The sequence below is a fragment of the Salmo trutta genome, chromosome 28, assembly GCF_901001165.1.
Source record: "Salmo trutta chromosome 28, fSalTru1.1, whole genome shotgun sequence".
Classification (NCBI taxonomy): domain Eukaryota; kingdom Metazoa; phylum Chordata; class Actinopteri; order Salmoniformes; family Salmonidae; genus Salmo; species Salmo trutta.
Genome location: NC_042984.1, coordinates 255,815 through 279,227, shown reverse-complemented (window position 1 = coordinate 279,227; position 23,413 = coordinate 255,815). Strand labels below are relative to the sequence as shown.

At 43.6% G+C, this 23,413-nt stretch overlaps 1 protein-coding gene across 2 annotated transcripts in view; it reads right to left on the bottom strand.

The window, feature by feature from the left end:
• The window catches only part of LOC115165233 (constitutive coactivator of PPAR-gamma-like protein 2), a gene marked incomplete in the record, with an annotated part of 62,859 nt that extends 41,610 nt beyond the window's left edge, over nt 1–21,249 (bottom strand). For both annotated transcript variants that reach the window (XM_029718227.1, XM_029718228.1), the window contains 2 exon segments: nt 1,476–1,722; nt 19,760–21,249. In XM_029718227.1, the coding sequence (XP_029574087.1) occupies nt 1,476–1,722; nt 19,760–20,257 (745 nt within the window).
• Between the last annotated feature and the right edge of the window lie 2,164 nt (nt 21,250–23,413).

The window sequence follows — 23,413 nt, the reverse complement described above, 5'->3', positions numbered from 1 at the left end:
TGGAAGATTTAGACTGTCTCTGGTATCGCGCTAGCGCGTTATGCCTTTGGATAGTGCTCTGTACACACGAACAAAACGGAGGTATTTGGACATAAATATGGATTATTTCGAACAAAAACAACATGTCTTGTGGAAGTAGCAGTCCTGGGAGTGCATTCTGACGAAGATCAGCAAAGGTAAGAGAATATTTATAATATTAATTCTGAGTTTAGGTGACCCCGAACTTGGCGGGTGTCGGTATAGCTTGCTGTGATGGCGAGCTATGTACTCAGAATATTGAAAAATGTGCTTTCTCCGTAAAGCTATTTTAAAATCTGACACAGCGGTTGCATAAAGGAGTACTGCATCTATAATTCTTAAAATAATTGTTATGTATTTTGTCAACGTTTATGATGAGTATTTTTGTAAATTGATGTGCACATTCACCGGGAGGTTTGGTGGGAATACATTTTATGAACATCACGCGCCAATGTAAAATGCTGTTTTTGGATATAAATATGAACTTTATCGAACAAAACATGCATGTATTGTGTAACATAATGTCCCAGGAGTGTCATCTGATGAAGATCAAAGGTTAGTGCTTCATTTAGCTGTGTTTTGGGTTTTTGTGACACATGTCCTTGCATGGAAAATGGCTGTGTGGTTATTTTTGTCTATGTACTCTCCTAACATAATCTAATGTTTTGCTTTCGCCGTAAAGCCTTTTTGAAATCGGACAATGTGGTTGGATTAACGAGAAGTTTATCTTTAAAATGGTGTAAAATAGTCGTATGTTTGAGAAATTGAAATTCTGCTATTTTTGCTGTTTTGTATTTCGCGCCATGCTATATCACTGGCTGTTGAATAGTGTGGGACGGTCACGTCCCACCTAGCCCAGAGGATAGCAAGAGACAACAGAGTGCTGAGTACCAGGCAGTTAGCAGGTTTGGTAGGCTACTAATGACCATCAGCAGCACCAGAGCTGGGAGAAGCCTAATTACAGTGACTAAATGGTCACGTGGGATTTGACTGCCATCATGCCTCGTGACCACTGGTGTGGTGGTAATATGGTCACCGTGGCAGCCCTACTCTCCCCCCCACATGCCCGTTGGTGCTGCGTGTTATGTTCATCACTGTTTTTAGACCGGACACAATTTGCATTGAGTTTTTCCGTATGCTAATTTGTAACATTGCAGAAAATGTTTTAAAACCTTAAGGAAAAACCACATTGTGTTTATCCAGCAGTGTGTTCTATACACAATCAGCATACATCGATCGGCATATTTTCATGGGGCTTTAAAATCGACAATTTCCTAGCTATCCTCCTGCAATACCTACTATAATAATCTGATGAGCCCCTCTGGAGTTCTGCCCAAGCAAGGCATTTCATTAGTTTGAAGTGTTGCGAGGCATCACTGATTTACAGCGGGTTACCACACCTATTTATCTACCATGGACTTCCCCAGGCTTCAAGTTTTGGTTAATTAGGTACCTACCCAGCAGAGCAGTGAAGCAGGGCAGGTGTTGTGTCTTCAGACCCAGCTGTCTGGCAGCTTCAGAGAGCAGGTACTGGTGGGTGGTCAGGTTCTTGCCGTTCCAGGACAGTTTGAGGGCATGCGAGGAGAAGTAGGCGGGCACGTTGCAGAGGGCAAACTCTGAGTCCTGGGCGATCAGGCCGCAGAAACCAAAGTCCCTGTAGAGGGACAGCACCTCCTGGTGGTGGTCCTCCAACGTCTGGACAACCTGGATAATACAACAGAACATTACACACCTTAACCCCTCACCCTGACAGTAGTAGTGAATCTAGGGGTCAGTCAGTCTTTAGTCCAGTAGATTCTACAGATATCACATGCTGAGTTTAGCATTAGCTTAGTCTCTCGGTATCAGAGGCTCTAAATTAATGTTTCATAGGTAGCACTGGTATATGCGTTTTAATTGATCGAGATATAGAATTCATTCAGTCCCAATATTCTGTATCTCAATCAATTAAAACATATAGAATTCATACAGGCCCAATATTCTGTATGTTTTAATTGATTGAGATATAGAATATTGGGACTATGAAATCTAGCTGCTTTTGAAGCACGTTGTGCTCTATAAAACTAATATTTAACCCTGTAAAGACGAAAATGTTGACAAAAACCTATCATTGAAATTACAAAGTCATTTACGGAATATTAAGTTTGTAACATTGTGTAAAAGCACTACTGTTGAAATGTATTACATTGAAAATTCAACAAGGTCATTTTAAGAGCATCACGTTTGTGTGATGTCATGCAAGAGATCAGTCATTAAAGCTTTAAGATTGTCACATGCACTAGTACAGTTGTGGACAAAACTTTTGAGAATGACAAATATTAATTTTCACAAAGTCTGCTGCCTCAGTTTGTATGATGGCAATTTGCATATACTCTAGAATGTTATGAAGAGTGATCAGATGAATTGCAATTAATTGCAAAGTCCCTATTTGCCATGTAAATGAACTGAACCCCCAAAAAACATTTCCACTGCATTTCAGCCCTGCCACAAAAGGACCAGCTGACATCATGTTAGTGATTCTCTCGTTAACACAGGTGTGTGTGTTGACGAGGACAAGGCTGGAGATCACTCTGTCATGCTGATTGAGTTTGAATAACAGACTGGAAGCTTCAAAAGGAGGGTGGTGCTTGGAATCATTCTTCTTCCTCTGTCAACCATGGTTACCTGCAAAGAAACACGTGCCGTCATCATTGCGTTGCACAAAAAGGGCTTAACAGGCAATGATATTGCTGCCAGTAAGATGGCACCTAAAATCAACCATTTATCGGACCATCAAGAACTTCAAGGAGAGCGGTTCAATTGTTGTGAAGAAGCCTTCAGGGCGCCCAAGAAAGTCCAGCAAGCACCAGGACTGTCTCCTAAAGTTGATTCAGCTGCAGGATCGGGGCACCACCAGCACAGAGCTTGCTCAGGAATGGCAGCAGGCAGGTGTAAGTGCATCTGCACGCACAGTGAGGCAAAGACTTTTGCAGGATGGCCTGGTGTCAAGAAGGGCAGCAAAGAAGCCACTTCTCTCCAGGAAAAACATCAGGGACAGACGGATATTCTGCAAAAGGTACAGGGATTGGGCTGCTGAGGACTGGGGTAAAGTCATTTTCTCTGATGAATCCCCTTTCGGATTGTTTGGGGCATCCGGAAAAAAGCTTGTCCGGAGAAGACAAGGTGAGCGCTACCATCAGTCCTGTGTCATGCCAACAGTAAAGCATCCTGAGACCATTCATGTATGGGGTTGCTTCTCAGCCAAGGGAGTGGGCTCACTGACAATTTTGCCTAAGAACAAAGCCATGAATAAAGAATGGTACCAACACATCCTCCGAGAGCAACTTCTCCCAACCATCCAGGAACAGTTTGGTGACGAACAATGCCTTTTCCAGCATGATGGAGCACCTTGCCATAAGGCAAAAGTGATAACTAAGTTGGTCAGGGAACAAAACATTGATATTTTGAGTCCATGGCCAAGAAACTCCCCAGACCTTAATCCCATTGAGAACTTGTGGTCAATCCTCAAGAGGCGGGTGGACAAACAAAAACCCACAAATTCTGACAAACTCCAAACATTGATTATGCAAGAATGGGCTGCCATCAGTCAGGATGTGGCCCAGAAGTTAATTGACAGCATGCCAGGGCAGATTGCAGAGGTCTTGAAAAAGAAGGGTCAACACTGCAAATATTGACTCTTTGCATCAACTTCATGTAATTGTCAATAAAAGCCTTTGACACTTATGAAATGCTTGTAATTATACTTCAGTATTCCATAGTAACATCTGACAAAAATATATAAAGACACTGAAGCAGCAAACTTTGTGGAAATTAATATTTGTGTCATCCTCAAACTTTTGGCCACGACTGTACATTGAAAGGTCTTTCTTTCGCTTTCCCAACAATGCAGTAATCAAAAATCAGTAGTAATATAAAAATAAATAAAGTAGAACATATACAGGGTCAGTTACAGCCCCAGTATCTATATACAGGGTCAGTAGCTATATACAGGGTCAGTATCTATATACAGGGTCAGTTCCAGGGTCAGTAGCTATATATAGGGTCAGTATCTATATACAGGGTCAGTATCTATATACAGGGTCAGTAGCTATATACAGGGTCAGTAGCTATATACAGGGTCAGTAGCTATATACAGGGACAGTATCTATATACAGGGACAGTATCTATATACAGGGACAGTATCTATATACAGGGACAGTATCTATATACAGGGTCAGTATCTATATACAGGGTCAGTAGCTATATACAGGGTCGGTATCTATATACAGGGTCGGTATCTATATACAGGGTCGGTATCTATATACAGCGTCGGTATCTATATACAGGGACGGTATCTATATACAGGGACAGTAGCTATATACAGGGTCAGTAGCTATATACAGGGTCAGTAGCTATATACAGGGTCGGTATCTATATACAGGGTCAGTAGCTATATACAGGGTCAGTAGCTATATACAGGGTCAGTAGCTATATACAGGGTCAGTATCTATATACAGGGTCAGTAGCTATATACAGGGTCAGTAGCTATATACAGGGTCAGTAGCTATATACAGGGTCAGTAGCTATATACAGGGTCAGTAGCTATATACAGGGTCAGTTACAGGCTCAGTAGCTATATACAGGGTCAGTTACAGGCTCAGTAGCTATATACAGGGTCAGTTACAGGCTCAGTAGCTATATACAGGGTCAGTAGCTATATACAGGGTCAGTTACAGGCTCAGTAGCTATATACAGGCTCAGTTACAGCCTCAGTAGCTATATACAGGGTCAGTTCCAGGGTCAGTAGCTATATACAGGGTCAGTAGCTATATACAGGGTCAGTAGCTATATACAGGGTCAGTAGCTATATACAGGGTCAGTAGCTATATACAGGGACAGTAGCTATATACAGGGTCAGTTCCAGGGTCAGTAGCTATATACAGGGTCAGTAGCTATATACAGGGTCAGTAGCTATATACAGGGTCAGTAGCTATATACAGGGTCAGCAGCTATATACAGGTTCAGTAGCTATATACAGGGTCAGTAGCTATATACAGGGTCAGTAGCTATATACAGGGTCAGTAGCTATATACAGGGTCAGTAGCTATATACAGGGTCAGTAGCTATATACAGGGTCAGTAGCTATATACAGGGTCAGTTCCAGGGACAGTAGCTATATACAGGGTCAGTAGCTATATACAGGGTCAGTAGCTATATACAGGGTCAGTTCCAGGGACAGTAGCTATATACAGGGTCAGTAGCTATATACAGGGTCAGTTCCAGGGACAGTAGCTATATACAGGGTCAGTACCTATATACAGGGTCAGTTCCAGGGTCAGTAGCTATATACAGGGTCAGTTCCAGGGTCAGTAGCTATATACAGGGTCAGTAGCTATATACAGGGTCAGTAGCTATATACAGGGTCAGTTCCAGGGACAGTAGCTATATACAGGGTCAGTAGCTATATACAGGGTCAGTAGCTATATACAGGGTCAGTTCCAGGGACAGTAGCTATATACAGGGTCAGTAGCTATATACAGGGTCAGTTCCAGGGACAGTAGCTATATACAGGGTCAGTAGCTATATACAGGGTCAGTTCCAGGGTCAGTAGCTATATACAGGGTCAGTTCCAGGGTCAGTAGCTATATACAGGGTCAGTAGCTATATACAGGGTCAGTTCCAGGGACAGTAGCTATATACAGGGTCAGTAGCTATATACAGGGTCAGTAGCTATATACAGGGTCAGTTCCAGGGTCAGTAGCTATATACAGGGTCAGTTCCAGGGTCAGTAGCTATATACAGGGTCAGTAGCTATATACAGGGTCAGTAGCTATATACAGGGACAGTAGCTATATACAGGGACAGTAGCTATATACAGGGACAGTATCTACAGTTGAAGTCGGAAGTTTACATACACTTAGTTTTGGCAAGTCGGTTAAGACATCTACTATGTGCATGACAAGTAATTTTTCCAACAATTGTTTACAGACAGATTATTTCACTTATAATTAACTGTATCACAATTCCAGTGGGTCAGAAGTTTACATACACTAAGTTGACTGCCTTTAAACAGCTTGGAAAATTCCAGAAAATGATGTCATGGCTTTAGAAGCTTCTGATAGGCTAATTAACATAATTTCAAATCAAATCAAATGTTATTTGTCACATACACATGGTTAGCAGATGTTAATGCGAGTGTAGCGAAATGCTTGTCAATTGGAGGTGTACCTGTGGATGTATTTCAAGGCCTACCTTCAAACTCAGTGCCTCTTTGCTTGACATCATGGGAAAATCAAAAGAAATCAGCCAAAACTCAGAAAAAAACATGGTAGAGCTCCACAAGTCTGGTTCATCCTTGGGAGCAATTTCAAAACGCCTGAAGGTACCACGTTCATCTGTACACACAATAGTACGCCAGCATACACACCATGGGACCACGCAGCCGTCATACCGCTCAGGAAGGAGACGCGTTCTGTCTCCTTGAGATGAACGTACTTTGGTGCGAAAAGTACAAATCAATCCCAGAACAACAGCAAAGGACCTTGTGAAGATGCTGGAGAACACAGGTACAAAAGTATCTATATCCACAGTAAACAAAGTCCTATATCGACATAACCTGAAAGGTCGCTCAGCAAGGAAGAAGCCACTGCTCCAAAACCGCCATAAAAAAGCCAGACTACGGTTTGCAACGGCACGTGGGGACAAAGATGGTACTTTTAGGGAAAAATACCCGGTTACTCTACCACGCACCTTAGAGCTGCTGTACATAGACATGGAACACTGGTGACTTCAATGTTTACAGAATGCTTTAATTTCATATGTAAATACAGTATATAGTCATGGACAATCCTATTTAACTACTGCTGTACACACAGAGCATTAGGAAAGTTCAGTTCCCTTGACTTTTTCTACATTTTGTTATGTTAGACTTAATTCTATAATGGATTAGATTTTTTTTAAATCAATCTTCACACAATACCCCATAATGACAAAGAAAAGAGGTTTAGAATTTTTTGCTAATTTATTACAAATCCCAAAAATGAAATATCACATTTACATAAGTATTCAGACCCTTTAGCACCTTTGGCAGCGATTACAGCCTCGAGTCTTCTTGGGTATGACGCCACAAGCTTGGCACACCTGCATTTGGGGAGTTTCTCCCATTCTTCTCTGTAGATCCTCTCAAGCTCTGTCAGGTTGGATGGGGAGCGTCGCTGCACAGCTATTTTCAGGTCTCTCCAGAGATGTTCGATCGGGTTCAAGTCCGGGCTCTGGTTGGGACACTCAAGGACATTCAGAGACTTGTCCCGAAGCCACTCCTGCGTTGTCTTGGCTGTGTGCTTAGGGTCGTGGTCCTGTTGGAAGGGGAACCTTCGCCCCAGTCTGAGGTCCTGAGCGCTCTGGAGCCGGTTTTCATCAAGGATCTCTCTGTACGTTGCGCCGTTCATCTTTGCCTCGATCCTGACTAGTCTCCCAGTCCCTGCCGCTGAAAAACATCCCCACAGCATGATGCTGCCACCACCATGCTTCACCATAGCGATGGTGCCAGGTTTCCTTCAGACGTGACGCTTGGCATTCAGTCCAAAGAGTTAAAAATGTATTTCTTCAGACCAGAGAATGTTGTTTCTCATGGACTTAGTCCTTTAGGTGCCTTTTGGCAAATTCCAAGCGGCTGTCATGTGCCTTTTACTGGAGTGGCTTCTGTCTGGCCACTACCATAAAGACCTGCTTGGTGGAGTGCTGCAGAGATGGTTGTCCTTCTGGAAGTTTCACCCATTTCCACAGAGGAACTCTGGAGTTCTGTCAGAATGACCATCGGGTTCATGGTCCCCTCCCTGACCAAGGCCCTTCTCCCCCAATTGCTCAGTTTGGCCAGGCGGCCAGCTCTAGGAAGAGTATTGGTGGTTCCAAACTTCTTCCATTTAAGAAGCACTATGGACAATTCCTTCGACCTCATGGCCGCTCCAAATAATGTCCAAATAATTCACCACAGGTGGACTCCAATCAAGTTGTAGAAACACCAAGGATGATCAATGGAAACAGGATGCACCGGAACTCAATTTGGAGTCTCAAGGTAAAGGGTCTCTATACTTATGTAAATAAGGTATGTATATTTTTTATTTTTAATACATTTGCAAACATTCCTAAAAACCTGTTTTCACTCTGTCATTATGGGGTATTGTGATGTCATTAAGGGGTATTGTGTGCAGATTGATTAAATTACTTTTTTCCCCTCATCAATTTTAGAATAAGGCTGTAACGTAACAAAATGTGGAAAAAGGGAAGGGGTCTGAATACTTTCCGAATGCACTGTACATGGATACGCTAGCCTATTAGCCACATTATGACTGACTTGTGATCATTGCTAGTTTGATTGTATTGACAATCCCAGCCTTAGTTACAATCGTCAGTTTTGGTCCAGAATATTGAGTCATTGAAACTGAAACAGTTCATCCTGAATGGAGGCAGGAAACAGTATACCTGGCCAGCTGGGATTCATAACCTGATAGCAATATGTTCTGGACTACCAACAGGAAACAGTATACCAGGCCAGCTGGGATTCATAACCTGATAACAATATTTTCTGGACTACCAACAGGAAACAGTATACCAGGCCAGCTGGGATTCATAACCTGATAGCAATATGTTCTGGACTACCAACAGGAAACAGTATACCAGGCCAGCTGGGATTCATAACCTGATAACAATATGTTCTGGACTACCAACAGGAAACAGTATACCAGGCCAGCTGTTATTTACAACCTGATAGCAATATGTTCTGGACTACCAAGAAATGTATTGGTGAATTATATTAATCATGCTTTGAACTACATCCACCTATTCTGCCAACAATGTTTTAGTGTACGTCATGGAACATTAAGTCAAATATAACCTATTTTTAAAACCTTTATAAAATTGGTTTGTAGCATAAACAGGGAATTTTATATTTTTAGTGATATGACTGTTTTGAAACACTGTCAGTTCCACAGTTACCTTGTGTGCTAAATGTGAAGTGTTTTTTGCAATGGGAAGTAATAGTTGTACATTCAGATTGGGAAATGCTTAATGGTTGTGTTTTTGGATTCTTATAATTGGGACCTACAGGCTTATTATGTGGGTTTATGAACTGCTTATCCTTTAGTTTAACCTCATGTGTGTGACTGCTGTCTTTCCATCAACCCTATGCGGTGGTGTAGTGGTGCCTTAACATGCTGTTTGTGACTGCTGTCTTTCCATCAGCCCTATCCAGTGGAGTAGTGGTGCTTCAACAAGCACAGCACTTACACAAATGACTGACTGGCTGAGAGAAATTGATACGAAGATTGTGGGGGCTGTTTTGTTAGACTTCAGTGCAGCTTTTGATATTATCAATCATAGTCTGCTGCTGGTAAAACGTATGTGTTATAGCTTAACACCCCCTGCTATAACGTGGATAAAGAGTTACCTGTCTAACAGAACACAGAGGGTGTTCTTCAATGGAAGCCTCTCCAACATAATCCAGGTAGAATCAGGAATTCCCCAGGGTAGCTGTTTAGGCCCTTTACTTTTTTAAATCTTTACTAACGACATGCCGCTGGCTTTGAGTTAAGCCAGAGTGTCTATGTATGCGGATGACTCAACACTGTACATGTCAGCTACCACAGGAACTGAAATGACTGCAACACTTAACAAAGAGCTGCAGTTAGTTTCAGAATGGGTGGCAAGGAATAAGTTTGTCTTAAATATTTCAAAGACAAAAAGCATTGTATTTGGGACAAATCATTCACTAAACCCTAAACCTCAACTGAATCTTGTAATGAATAATGTTGAAACTGCTTGGAGAAACCCTGGATTGTAAACAGTCATGGTCAAAACATATTGATACAACAGTAGCTAAGATGGGGAGAAGTCTGTCCATAATAAAGTGATGCTCTGCCTTCTTAACAACACTATCAACAAGGCAGGTCCTAGTCTCTACCTTCTTAACAGCACTATCAACAAGGAAGGTCCTAGTCTCTACCTTCTTAACAGCACTATCAACAAGGAAGGTCCTACAGGCCCTAGTTTCTACCTTCTTAACAACACTATCAACAAGGCAGGTCCCTACAGGCCCTAGTTTCTACCTTCTTAACAACACTATCAACAAGGCAGGTCCTACAGGCCCTAGTTTCTACCTTCTTAACAACACTATCAACAAGGCAGGTCCTACAGGCCCTAGTCTCTACCTTCTTAACAGCACTATCAACAAGGAAGGTCCTACAGGCCCTAGTTTTGTCGCCCTTGGACTACTGTTCAGTTGTGTGGTCAGGTGCCACAAAGAGGGATTTAGGAAAATCACAATTGGTTCAGAACAGGGCAGCACGGCTGGCCCTTTAAAAAGTACACAGAGAGCTAACATTAATGATATACATGTCAATCTCTCATGGCTCAAAGTGGAGGAGAGATTGACTTCATCACTACTTGTATTTATGAGAGGTATTTACATGTTGAATGCACCAAGCTGTCTGTTTAAATTACTGGCACACAGCTCAGACACCCATCCATACCCCACAAGACATGCCACCAGAGATCTGTTTAAACTACGGGCACACAGCTCAGACACCCATACATACCCCACAAGACATGCCACCAGAGGTCTCTTCACAGTCCCCAAGTCCAGAACAGACTATGGGAGGAGCACAGTACTACATAGAGCCATGACTACATGGAACTCTATTCCACATCAGGTAACTGATGCAAGAGGTAAAATCAGATTTAAAAAAACAGATCAAATTACACCTTATTTGAACAGCGTTGACTGTGATGAGACACGCACATAGGCACACACATGATAACATACACACACAGACACATGCATACACACACGATAACATACGCACTATACACACACATGGATTTTGTACTGTATGTGGTAGTAGTGGAGTAGGGGCCTGAGGGCACACACTTAATGTGTTGTGAATGTATTGTAATGTTTTTAAAATTGTATAAACTTCCTTAATTTTGCTGGACTCCAGGAAGAATAGCTTCTGCCTTGGCAGGAACCAATGGGGATCCATAATAAACCCCAGGAAGAGTAGCTGCTGCCTTGGCAGGAACTAATGGGGATCTATAATAAACCCCAGGAAGAGTAGCTGCTGCCTTGGCAAGAACTAATGGGGATCCATAATAAACCCCAGGAAGAGTAGCTGCTGTCTTGGCAGGAACTAATGGGGATCTATAATAAACCCCAGGAAGAGTAGCTGCTGTCTTGGCAGGAACTAATGGGGATCCATAATAAACCCCAGGGAGAGTAGCTGCTGTCTTGGCAGGAACTAATGGGGATCCATAATAAATACAAATCTGCTAAATATGTGTATGCGACCAATAACATTTAATTTAATTTCGATTTTGGGATGATTGAGTGTATGTGCGCCATAACCAGCCTTTCAAAGCACTTCATGACGACAGATGTGAGTGCTACAGGGCAGTAGTCATTCTGGCAGGTAGCCTTAAGAGTTCCTGGGAACAAAAATGATGACTAGCTTGAGATGTGTGGGAATTACAGATGGAATGATAGTGAATATGCCTGCCAGCTGTTTTTTGCATGCTCTGAGAACGCGCCCTGGAATAACATCCGGCCACGCGGCCTTACGAGTGTTGACCTGATTAAAAACCTTACTCACGTCAGCCTCAGAGCGAGATCACCCAGTCCCTTGGGTCAGCGGGGGCTCCTTGTCGTAGCCTCACAGTTGTCTGCGATAGCTTTGTCTTTTAGTTTAGCACCAGCCTCTGTGTTAATAATCCAGGGCTTTTGATTAAGGAAGCAGCGAAACGTCACTGTGGGGACAACGTCGCCGATGCATTTCCTAATGAAACTGGTCACCGAGGTGGTTTGCTCGTCTATGCTATCGGCAGAGTCCCGGGAACATATTCCAGTCTTGTACCATAGCTTCCGATTCGGATGACCATTTCTCAACAGAGTGCATCACGGGTACTTTCTGTTTGAGCTTCTGCTTTTAGACAGGAAACAGGAGTATAGAGTCATGATCTGATTTGCCGAAGGGGGTGGAAGAGGGAGGCCATTATACAGTGGCAAGATAAAGTATGTGAACCCTTTGGAATTACCTGGATCTCTGCATAAATTGGTCATCAAATTTGATCTGATCTTCATCTAAGTCAGAACAATAGACAAACATAGTGTGCTTAAACTAATAACAGAATTTGTATTTTTCTTGTCTATATTGAATACATCATTTAAACATTCACAGTGTAGTTTGGAAAAAGTATGTGAACCCCTAGGCTAATGACTTCTCCAAAAGTTAATTGGAGTCAGGAGTCAGCTAACCTGAGTCGAATCAATGAGACGAGATTGGAGATGTTGGTTAGAGCTGCCCTGCCCTATAAAAAAATTATTTGAGTTTGCTATTCACAAGAAGCATTGCCTGATGTGAACCATGCCTCAAACAAAAGAGATCTCAGAAGACCTAAGATTAAGGATAGTTGACATGCATAAAGCTGGAAAGGGTTACAAAAGTATCTCTAAAAGCCTTGATGTTCATCAGTCCACGGTAAGACACATTGTGAATAAACGGAGAAAGTTCAACACTGTTGCTACTTTCCCTAGGAGTGGCCATCCTGAAAAGATGACTGCAAGAGCACAGCACAGAATGCTCAATGAGGTATGATATGTAAAACACTAAACAAGAATGGTGTTCATGGGAGGACACCACAGAAGAAGCCACTGCTGTCCAAAAAAAACATTACTGCAAGTCTGAAGTTTGCAAAAGAGCACCTGGATGTTCCACAGCGCTACTGGCAAAATATTCTGTGGACAGATGAAACTACAGTTGAGTTGTTTGGAAGGAAAACACAACACTATGTGTGGAGAAAGAGGCACAGCACACCAACATCAAAACCTCATCCCAACTGTAAAGTATTGTGGAGGGAGCATCATGGTTTGGGGCTGCTTTGCTGCCTCAGGGCCTGGACAACTTGCTATCACCGACAGAAAAATGTATTCCTAAATTTATCAAGACATTTTGCAGGAGAACGTAAGGCTATCTGTCTGCCAATTGAAGCTCAACAGAAGTTGGGTGATGCAACAGGATAACGACCCAAAACACAGAAGTAAATCAACAACAACAATGGCTTCAACTGAAGAAAATACGCATTCTGGAGTGGCCCAGTCAGAGTCCTGACCTCAACCTGATTCAGATGCAGTGTCCGGACCTCAAGAGAGCAGTTCACACCAGACATCCCAAGAATATTGTGGAACTGAAAGTTATGTAAAGAGGAATGGTCCAAAATTCCTCCTGACCGTTGTGCAGGTCTGATCCGCAACTACAGAAAACGTTTGGTTGAGGTTATTGCTGCCAAAGGAGGGTCAACCAGTTATTAAATCCAAGGGTTCACATACTTTTCCCACCCTGCACTGTGAATGTTTAAATTATGTATTCAAAATAGACAAGAAAAATAAAATAATTGTGTTTTATTAGTTTAAGCACACTGTGTTTGTCTATTGTTGTGACCTAGATGAAGATCAGATCAAATTGTATGACCAATTTATGCAGAAATCCAGGTATTTCCAAAGGGTTCACATACTTTTTCTTGCCACTGTCTGCTTGTGGGTAGAGCAACAGTGGTCTAGGACTGTATTGCCCCTAGTGACAAAGGAGACGTGTTGATGGAAGTCGGGAAACAATGAAACCTTCAGGTCCATACTGAGTTTATGAGGAAGTGTATAGGAGATGTACCCACCGTGACTATTAAAACCTACCCTAACCAGAAACCGTGGATAGATAGCGGCATTCACACAAAACTGAAAGCACGAACCACCACATTTAACCATAGCAAGGTGACTGGGAATATGGCAGAATACAAACAGTGTAGTTATTCCCTCCGTAAGGCAATCAAACAGGCAAAACATCAGTGTTGAGAAAGTGGAGTTGCAATTCAACAGCTCAGACACGAGACCTATGTGGCAGGGTCATCAGACAATCACGAATTACAAAGGGAAAACGAGCTACATTGCAGACACCTGGACAATTTAAACACCTTCGCCTGCTTTGAGGATAACACACTGCCCCCGAAGCGACCCGCTCCTTCTCCGTGGCCGACATGAGTAAGACATTTAAGCGTGTTAACCCTCGCAAGACTGCCGGCCCAGGTGGCATCCCTTTCCGCGTCATCAGAGCATGCGCAAAACAGCTGGCTGGAGTGTTTAAGGACATACTTATTCTCTCCCTATCCCAGTCTGCTGTCTCCACATGCTTCAAGACGTCCACCATTGTTCCTGTTCCCAAGAAAGCAAAGGTAACTGAACTAAATGACTATCGACCCGTAGCACTCACTCCTGTCATCATGAAGTGCTTTGAGAGGCTCGTTAAGGATCATATCACCTCCACCTTACCTGACACCCTAGACCCACTTCAATTTGCTTACCGCCCCAATAGATCCACAGACAACGCAATTGCACTGCACACTGCCCTATCCCATGTGGACAAGAAGAATACCTATGTAAGAATGCTGTTCATTGACAACAGCTCAGCATTCAACATCATAGTACCATCCAAGCTCATCATTAAGCTTGGGGCCCTGGGTCTGAACCCCGCCCTGTGCAACTGGGTCCTAGACTTCCTGATGGGCCGCCCCCAGGTGGTGAAAGTAGGAAACACCACTTCGCTGATCCTCAACACTGGGGCCCCACAAGGGTGCGTTCTCAGCCCTCTCCTGTACTCGCTGTACACCCATGACTGCATGGACACGCACGCCTCCAACTCAATCATCAACTTTTCAGATGACACAACAGTAGTAGGCCTGACTACCAACAATGATGAGACAGCCTACAGGGAGGAGGTGAGGGCTCTGGGAGTGTGGTGCCAGGAAAACAACCTCTCACTCAATGTCAACAAAACAAAGGAGATGATCGTGGACTTCAGGAAACAGCAGAGAGAGCACGCCCCTACCCACATCAATGGGACCGCAGTTGAGAAGGTGGAAAGCTTCAAGTTCCTTGGTGTACACATCACTGACGAACTGAAATGGTCCACCCACACAGACAGCGTGGTGAAGAAGGCGCAACAGCACCTCTTCAACCTCAGGAGGCTGAACAAATTTGGCTTGTCACCTAAAACTAGGGATCCACCGATATGGAACTTTTGCACGATATCGATATGATATTTTCTTAGCCAAAAAACCTGATACCGATATTTATATATTTTGCGGCTTTTTAAGCATTCTGGTACAGTTAAATAGTTTTTACACACACACTGACCAAAATGTTATTTTGTTGGCATTTACGTAGGTCCCCATTACCAGTAAAACATAATCAAAACCTATTTCTTTCACATACCGTAAATTCCGGACTATTAAGCGCACCTGAATATAAGCCGCACACACTGAATTAAAAAAAAATATATATTTTGAACATAAATAAGCCGCACATGTCTATAAGCCGCAGGTGCCTACCGGTACATTGAAACAAATGAACTTTACACAGGCTTTAACGAAACACGGCTTGTAACAAAAATAAATAGCCTTTAACAAAACACGGCTTGTAACAAAAATAAATAGGCTTTAACGAAACACGGCTTGTAACAAAAAATAAAACATTTGCAGTAAGCTTTAGAGTCAATTCCTCACGCTGCTGTTTCCAACGTCTTATCATCGACTCATTAAAACCAAGCTCCCGTACAGCAGCTCTATTTCCTTTTCCAACAGCCAGATCAATCGCCTTCAACTTGAAAGCTGCATCATATGCATTTCTCCGTGTCTTTGCCATGATGAGGGTGACAAAATGACTACCGTAATCAGAATGATGGGAAGTTTGAGAGCGCTCGATTTAATCTAAACAGTAAACAAAAAAGTTGTTTGACCTTAACCCGTTCGGCAATTTCATTGGTCTAATGAAAGCTTCATGCCGCCAAAAAACTGAGCACGTCACAGAATGTGTTTTTTTGGAGAAAAAAAAATTGAAAGCGGGAAAAATCCATATATTAACCTCTCTGGCGCATGTGGGACGAACTCGTCCCACCTACGTAACAGCCACTGAAATCCAGTGGCGCGATTTTTGAATCGTTAGAAATACTATTACTTCAATTTCTCAAACATATGACTATTTACAGCTATTTAAAGACAAGAATCTCGTTAATCTAACCCCACTGTCCGATTTCAAAAAGGCTTTACAACGAAAGCAAAACATTAGATTATGTCAGCAGAGTGCCCAGCCAGAAATAATCAGACACCCATTTTTCAAGCTAGCATATCATGTCACATAAACCCAAACCACAGCTAAATGCAGCACTAACCTTTTATGATCTTCATCAGATGACACACCTAGGACATTATGTTATACAATACATGCATGTCTGTTCAATCAAGTTCATATTTATATCAAAAAACAGCTTTTTACATTAGCATGTGACGTTCAGAAAAAGCATAACCCCCGCAAACTTCCGGGGAATTTACTAACAGTTTGCTAAATTACTCACGATAAACGTTCACAAAAAGCATAACAATTATTTTAAGAATTATAGATACATTACTCCTCTATGCACTCGATATGTCCGATTTTAAAATAGCTTTTCGGATGAAGCACATTTTGCAATAATCTAAGTACATAGCCCGGCATCACAGGGTTAGCTATTTAGACACCCACCCAGGTCAGCCTCCACCAAAATCACATTTCCTATAAGAAAAATGTTCTTACCTTGCTTGTTCTTCGTCAGAATACACTGCCAGGACTTCTACTTCAATAACAAATGTTGATTTGGTCCCAAATAATCCATCGTTATATCCAAACAGCGACGTTTTGTTCGTGAGTTCTAGACACTATCAGAATGCTACATCACGGTCTTGCGCATGGCGCATTGGCGTGACAAAAAAATTCTAAATATTCCATTACCGTACTTCGAAGCATGTCAACCTCTGTTTAAAACCAATTTTTATGCCATTTATCTCGTAGAAAAGCGATAATATTCCGACCGGGAATATGCATTGAGCCTAAACAGCCGAATTAAATTTCTCCTCAGGAGCGAATCGTGCACGCGCCTCATTCAAAGGTCCACTGATCCGCCACTTACCAAAGGCGATAATGTGTTTCAGCCTGAGGCTGCCTCGTCAACCTTCAGGTATTTCCCGGGTTCTGAGAGCCTATCGGAGCCCTGGGAATTGTCACGTTACAGCTAAGATCCTTACTTTTCAATAAACAGATGCAAGACGCACGACTCCTTGTCAGACAGGGTACTTCCTGCTTGAAACCTTGTCAGGCTTTTGCCTGCCATAGGAGTTCTGTTATACTCACAGACACCATTCAAACAGTTTTAGAAAATTCAGAGTGTTTTCTATCCAAACCTGAACAATAATATGCATATTCTAGCTTTTGAGTTGGTGTAGGAGGCAGTTAAAAATGGGCACATATTTTTTCCAAAATTCTCAATACTGCCCCCTATCCCAAACAGGTTAACTGCGTCATTGTTTAAGCCGCGAGGTTCAAAGCCTGGGAAAAAAGTTGCGGCTTATAGTCCGGAATTTACGGTACTTGCTGTACTGTTTCGTTGTTTATTTGTTCAGTCTCATAAATGTGAAGCAGTGAAGTTTTAGCTGTCTATCCGTGGCCTCTCTTCCTCTGTGTGCACCATCACTGTGTCCGTTTCCATCTTGTCCAGCTGTGTCTAACATTTCACGTAAACCCTGTTTCTTGTCTGCATCGAAGTAGAGGTCCTTGTACCTAGCATTGAGCATGGTGGCGACACAGTAAAGAAGCTCAGAAAGAATGCCACCGAATCGCTTCTTCACAGCCTCGAGTACTTTTGCAAGTTTTAACCCCACGGTCTGTGTGGGCAGTTTTGTTGAGCAGGCGTTTAAATGCCATGACAGAGGGTATCACGTCTGCTACAGACGTAGTTAATTAGCTTATTTCTCGAGTCAGATGTTCAAAATGGAGCTATGAGTGTGTTCATGCTTCCACGTTGCAAACGTTCTCAAATGCCATTGAAATGGCAGCAGCGGTATGAGAACCAGCACATTCTTGAACATGCAATACGGCTTTCCTCAGTACGAAATCCTCATCGACCCGCTGTGCTGTCAGACTCAGCATGCGAGTGGGGCTGGCATCACTGGTCCAAATGTCCGTGAAGCTAATAGCAGTGACGCCCGTAGCAAGCAGCTCATGGATGTGCGTTTCAACAATACTGTAACTCCGGTAGGGCAACATCTGAAAAATAGCGCCTACTTGGTAGTGTGTACCGGGGCTCGAGGTGCTCGACCAGTCGGCAAAAGTCAACATCATCCACGACAGAGAACGGTTGATTGTCAAGAGCAATGAATTCCATTATCTTGGCTTTAATGGATTTTGCCTTTGAGTTGTCTCGCTGAAATGTTCTTACTCTTTCAAATGACTGCTCGACTTGAACTTGTTTAGTTGTTGGAAGTGTGCACTTAGTATTTTTATGCTTTTGTTCGGTGTAGCGCTGTATTTTTTTGTTGTGTCATTACGTCATCTACCTACGTTATATAGGTATGCACGTCAGCTTTGACATCGGTTTTGCACATCGCCGTTAAACTAGACATCGGGCTGATGCAGATGTTGGCATTTTTAGCTAACGTCGGCTGATTCCCATATGCTTACCGATATATTGTGCATCCCTACCTAAAACACTCACAAACTTCTACAGATGCCCAATTGAGAGCATCCTGTCGGGCTGTATCCTCGCCTGGTACGGCAACTGCACCGCCCTCAACCACAGGGCTCTCCAGAGGGTAGTGAGGTCTGCCCAACATATCACCGGGGGCAAACTACCTGTCCTCCATGACACCTACAGCACCCGATGTCACAGGAAGGCCAAAAAGATCAAGGACAACAACCACCCGAGCCACTGTCTGTTCACCCCGCTATCATCCAGAAGGCGAGGTCAGTACAGGTGCATCAAAGCTGGGACCGAGAGAGTGAAAAACAGCTTCTATCAAGGCCATTAGTCTGTTAAACAGCCATCACTAGGCAGCTTCCACCCGGTTACGTAACCCTGCACCTTACGCCTCGAACACACTGACAGCATCATCTGGATATGTCTGCAACAAAAGTTCAACATTCACCTTCTGCAACCATTTCTGTCAAGCCGTCTACGCATACAGTTTGACGCATACATTCGAAAATCCAACATCTGCACCACACCGAACGCACTGCAACTGCCTCTGCAACACAATGCTGCAAGGCAAACGCAGCGTTTCATTGGAAACTAATGTAATTCTGGTGTACCAAAATGCCATGATGCTGTCGGTATGATTGAAGCATTAGAGTCTGCTGCCCAAAATACAGACTTGAAATCACTGGCCACTTTAATAATGGAACACTGGTCACTTTAATAATGTTTACATTCTGCTTTACTCATCTCATATGTATATACTGTATTCTATTCTATTGTATTTTAGTCTATACCACTCCGACATTGCTCATCCTAATATTTATATATTCCTTAATTCCATTATTTTACTTTGAGGTTTGGGTGTGTTGTTGTGAATTGTTAGATATTACTTGTTAGATATTACAGCCCTGTTGGAGCTAGAAAGACAAGCATTTCGCTACACCCACAATAACATCTACTAAACATGTATGTGACCAATAAAATTTGATTTGACTTACTTTCCTTATGTTTCCAAAACTGTATCGTAAGTGATGCGTATTGACGTCTAGAGCAAGCATCTGGGCTTTTAACAGAAGACCCCCAGGAAGAAAAGGCCTTCATCAACAGGTGCTAAAGGTAGATAGCCTCTATGAATGGGGTAGAAGCTACTGCTCTTTACTCACCCGCACTCTGAAGCGGAACATGGCGAGGCGGACACAGTGGCTGAGACAGGCTGGAGGCAGGAACCAGGCGCGGGGAGGCGGGGTGGCCTTACTGCCGACGTGGTTAACGATGAGCTGGGCTGTCTGGCGTTGCCCCTGGGCCCGGCGTGCCCACTCCGGCCACCGTTCCTTCCCCAGGGTTCCGTTGAAAACCACGACCAGCTCCAGCCCGCCCTGGTACAGACACGCCTGGGACAGAGCGGACAGGTATCCCAGCATGGCGTTCCACTCCCCGCCACACACCCAGTCCGTCTGGTAGCCACCGTACAGCCGCTGCAGGCCGGAGTCAGCATCGATGAGTATCCGGGCCGGTGGTGGAGGGGGCAGAGGGCCGGGGTGATGGGGGTGGTGGTGAGGGGGCTGGCGGCCCGGTGTACGGGCTAGTTTGAGGAGGTCCACGGGGACAGCTGCCCCGGGACACCGTTTCTCCAGATACTCCTGGAAGCCCTGCACACCCATCCCGGTGTTGTTGAGCCGGTGGGTCTGGCCAGGGGAGGGGGGCTCCGGGTACGTTCGGAACGCCGTGGTGATCGCTGATGTGAGGGTCGAGACTGTAGCTAGCTAGAACCTGGCAGCTAGCTAACGTATCTCTCTGTGTGAGTGACTGAACGACTGTTGCTGCACCTTGCTGCTGCCACCCTCAACTCTGATACGAGTGACCAACCCTGCAAAGGCTAACTAGCCTAGCACGCTAGTTGGCCAGGCCGAGAGGTGCACTTCCTAACAGCAAGTAAGAAAGCTAGCTAGCTTTGTTAGCTAACTAGTTAATGTGCAAAGCCAATCTTCTATATTTGGTCGTGTGTGTACAATTGTGTGTCCATCCCTAGCAGTATTTTGGTCAACTGCCAGCAAAGCCAGCTAGTCTAATTCTCCGGCTAAAGTTTAACTACCCCTCTAACTAGCTAGCCAGCTAGGTAATAACACATGAAATGTTGATAACTGATGATGGCTAGTGGCTAACTATAGTAATGGTATGATTTACTCCAAAATTATAATCCTGATTCACACGTAGAAACGTTGCGCATTAGTTAGCGAACATGACGGTCGAGTAATTCTTAATCTGACAGTATATTGATATTAGAACCGTTAGACTATTTCAAATTAATGAAACGTGCTAGTTAGCTGGCCGATGGGATATCAAAATATGATTTAGTTAGCTAGCTAACCAGCTATCTCGCTGGCTAACGTTAACCGCTGTAGCTAGCTGGCTAATTTAGCTAGCTGGGTCCCCGGCGTGACTTGACGCGTCAACTCTCAAAGACAACTCTGGGACAGAGACGACGCGAAATGAAATGGATTTTGGAGAAATTAACTGCAGAAAAAAAAAAAGTTAATAAAAACAAACGGCCGATGGTGCCTCCCTCGCTTTCTTCCACACTCACGACTTCATGTTGAGGAAGGGGACATACTTTCAAGCGATGTCAGCCATCTTGCGACTTCCTCACGGACCAACAAAAGTGGGAGGGAAGGCGGAGAGCGGTGATGACGCCGAGGAAACTGTAGGGAAATGTAGTTAAACAAGCTCCCATTTTTCTCTAAAGGTGCCTGGAATGCTAGGGTAAAAGACTCTAACTACCAAGAATACATGTGACGCCCTCTGCCTTGGCATGAAACGTCGGAGGGTCGGTGCTACTGGGGATCCTTGGAACGTATCATATCTACCATATTGAAGTTGAAATGTAAAACGGTTATGGTTAGGAAAGGAATTTATGGTTAAGTTTAGGTTAAATGTATGGATTAAGGTTACGTTTAGGGTCGTCCCGTCCCAAAGATTCCGGATTGCACTAACCAAAACCAGAGGAGCGCTTTCGACTGAATGTTAAATTATGATCAGCAACACAAGTTAACTACTAAATCGATGATTGTCATGCACATTCTTCTTGCAGACTTTGCCCCCCTGCTAGAATGGACTATAGATTAATCAAACAGACAAATGCTTAATATTTATATTAGATCAGGTAAAGTATACATTGCATTGCATGGTAACACTAGGTGAGAGACAGTTCAATGATGTAACGTAACCAAGCTAAAATCAGTGTAATGTAACAAGTAACCAAACTAAGATCAGTGCATTTAGTGTATGTATATATATATATATATATATATATATATATCGCCCTCCTGTGGAGGCATTTGGGACAGCAGGTACACCATTTATTTTTGTATTTGAACATGAGGAAAATAGACTTTCTGTGTTTCAGATCAACCCCTCCATATCCCTCTGCCCATAGCACGTTTAGCCCCGAGGCCTAGACACTACTCTCCCTGGCTGTCCCTAGCACTCCACATACAACCCTGCTATATCACACTCACTGAATACCATCCCACCACCATCATCATCATGCACGCACACAGACACATTTTGGCAACCTGGCATCCCATTTTTATGATATCATTCACAGATTGACCGCAATCGAAGTGAGTTTGTCCTGTGTGGCTCAGTTGGTAGAGCATGGTGTTTGCAATGCCAGGGTTGTGGGTTCGATTCCCACGGGGGACCAGTACAGAGAAAAAAAATGTATGAAATGTATGCCTTCACTACTGTAAGTCACTCTGGATAAGAGCGTCTGCTAAATGACTAAAATGTGAATTATGTTGCTGTCTCCCCCCCTCTTCTCCCTCCACTTGTCCTCTCTTCCTCCTCTCCCCCTCCTCCTTCTTGGTGAGTCGAAACTCAGATCGTTGCTCCTCTGCCTTGTCCTTCAGTCTGACCTTCATGTTCCTCAGCTTCCCCATCTGTCTGCTCCACCACCATGTTCCTCAGCTCACCTGTCTGTCTGCTCCACCACCATGTCTCTAAGTTCCCTCAGCTCACCTGTCTGTCTGCTCCACCACCATGTTCCTCAGCTTCCCCATCTATCTGCTCCACCACCATGTTCCTCAGCTTCCCCATCTGTCTGCTCCACCACCATGTTCCTCAGCTTCCCCATCTGTCTGCTCCACCACCATGTCTCTAAGTTCCCTCAGCTCAGTGCAGATGTCAGGGGTGTTGGTGGTCTGGCAGTCAGTAGCGGTGTGTGGGTTAAATCACTGGGGAAGCCAAGCCAGTAAAAAAGCCATGTTACAACCTACAGTATGTGCTGTGATAACTGTTTAGTTTGCTCTATAACCTGTTAGTTCATATGCCTTGACACCGTGGTATATAAGGCTAAGGTCGAGACAATTAGAATACACAGTGGCAGAATAAAATTGATCACAAAACCGGAGAGCCACATCTGTCCAGTGGAGTCCACTTAGCATATTACAGTAACAGACAGTTACATGACCAACAGTATGGTGAAGCAAGTTAATGCTCCCACATTTTCACCCCACTAAACAACTATTGATTTAGAACCACAGAGAGTTGCCGCAAGTCGCATAGAAAACAGGAGCTGCCTTCACTATTCCAGCACCATTTCAACTTCGACATTTATTTAAATAGGAAGTCAGTTAATAACAAATTTGTATTTACAACTACGGCCCACCCCGTCCAAACCTGGACGACACTGGGCCAATTATGAGCTGCCCGATGGGACTCCCAATCAGATGTGATACAGCTTACATCATCAAATCACCTCTGCTTAGTCGAATACACTAAAAGATACCAATAACTATTTGGTATAATCAACGTAAGCT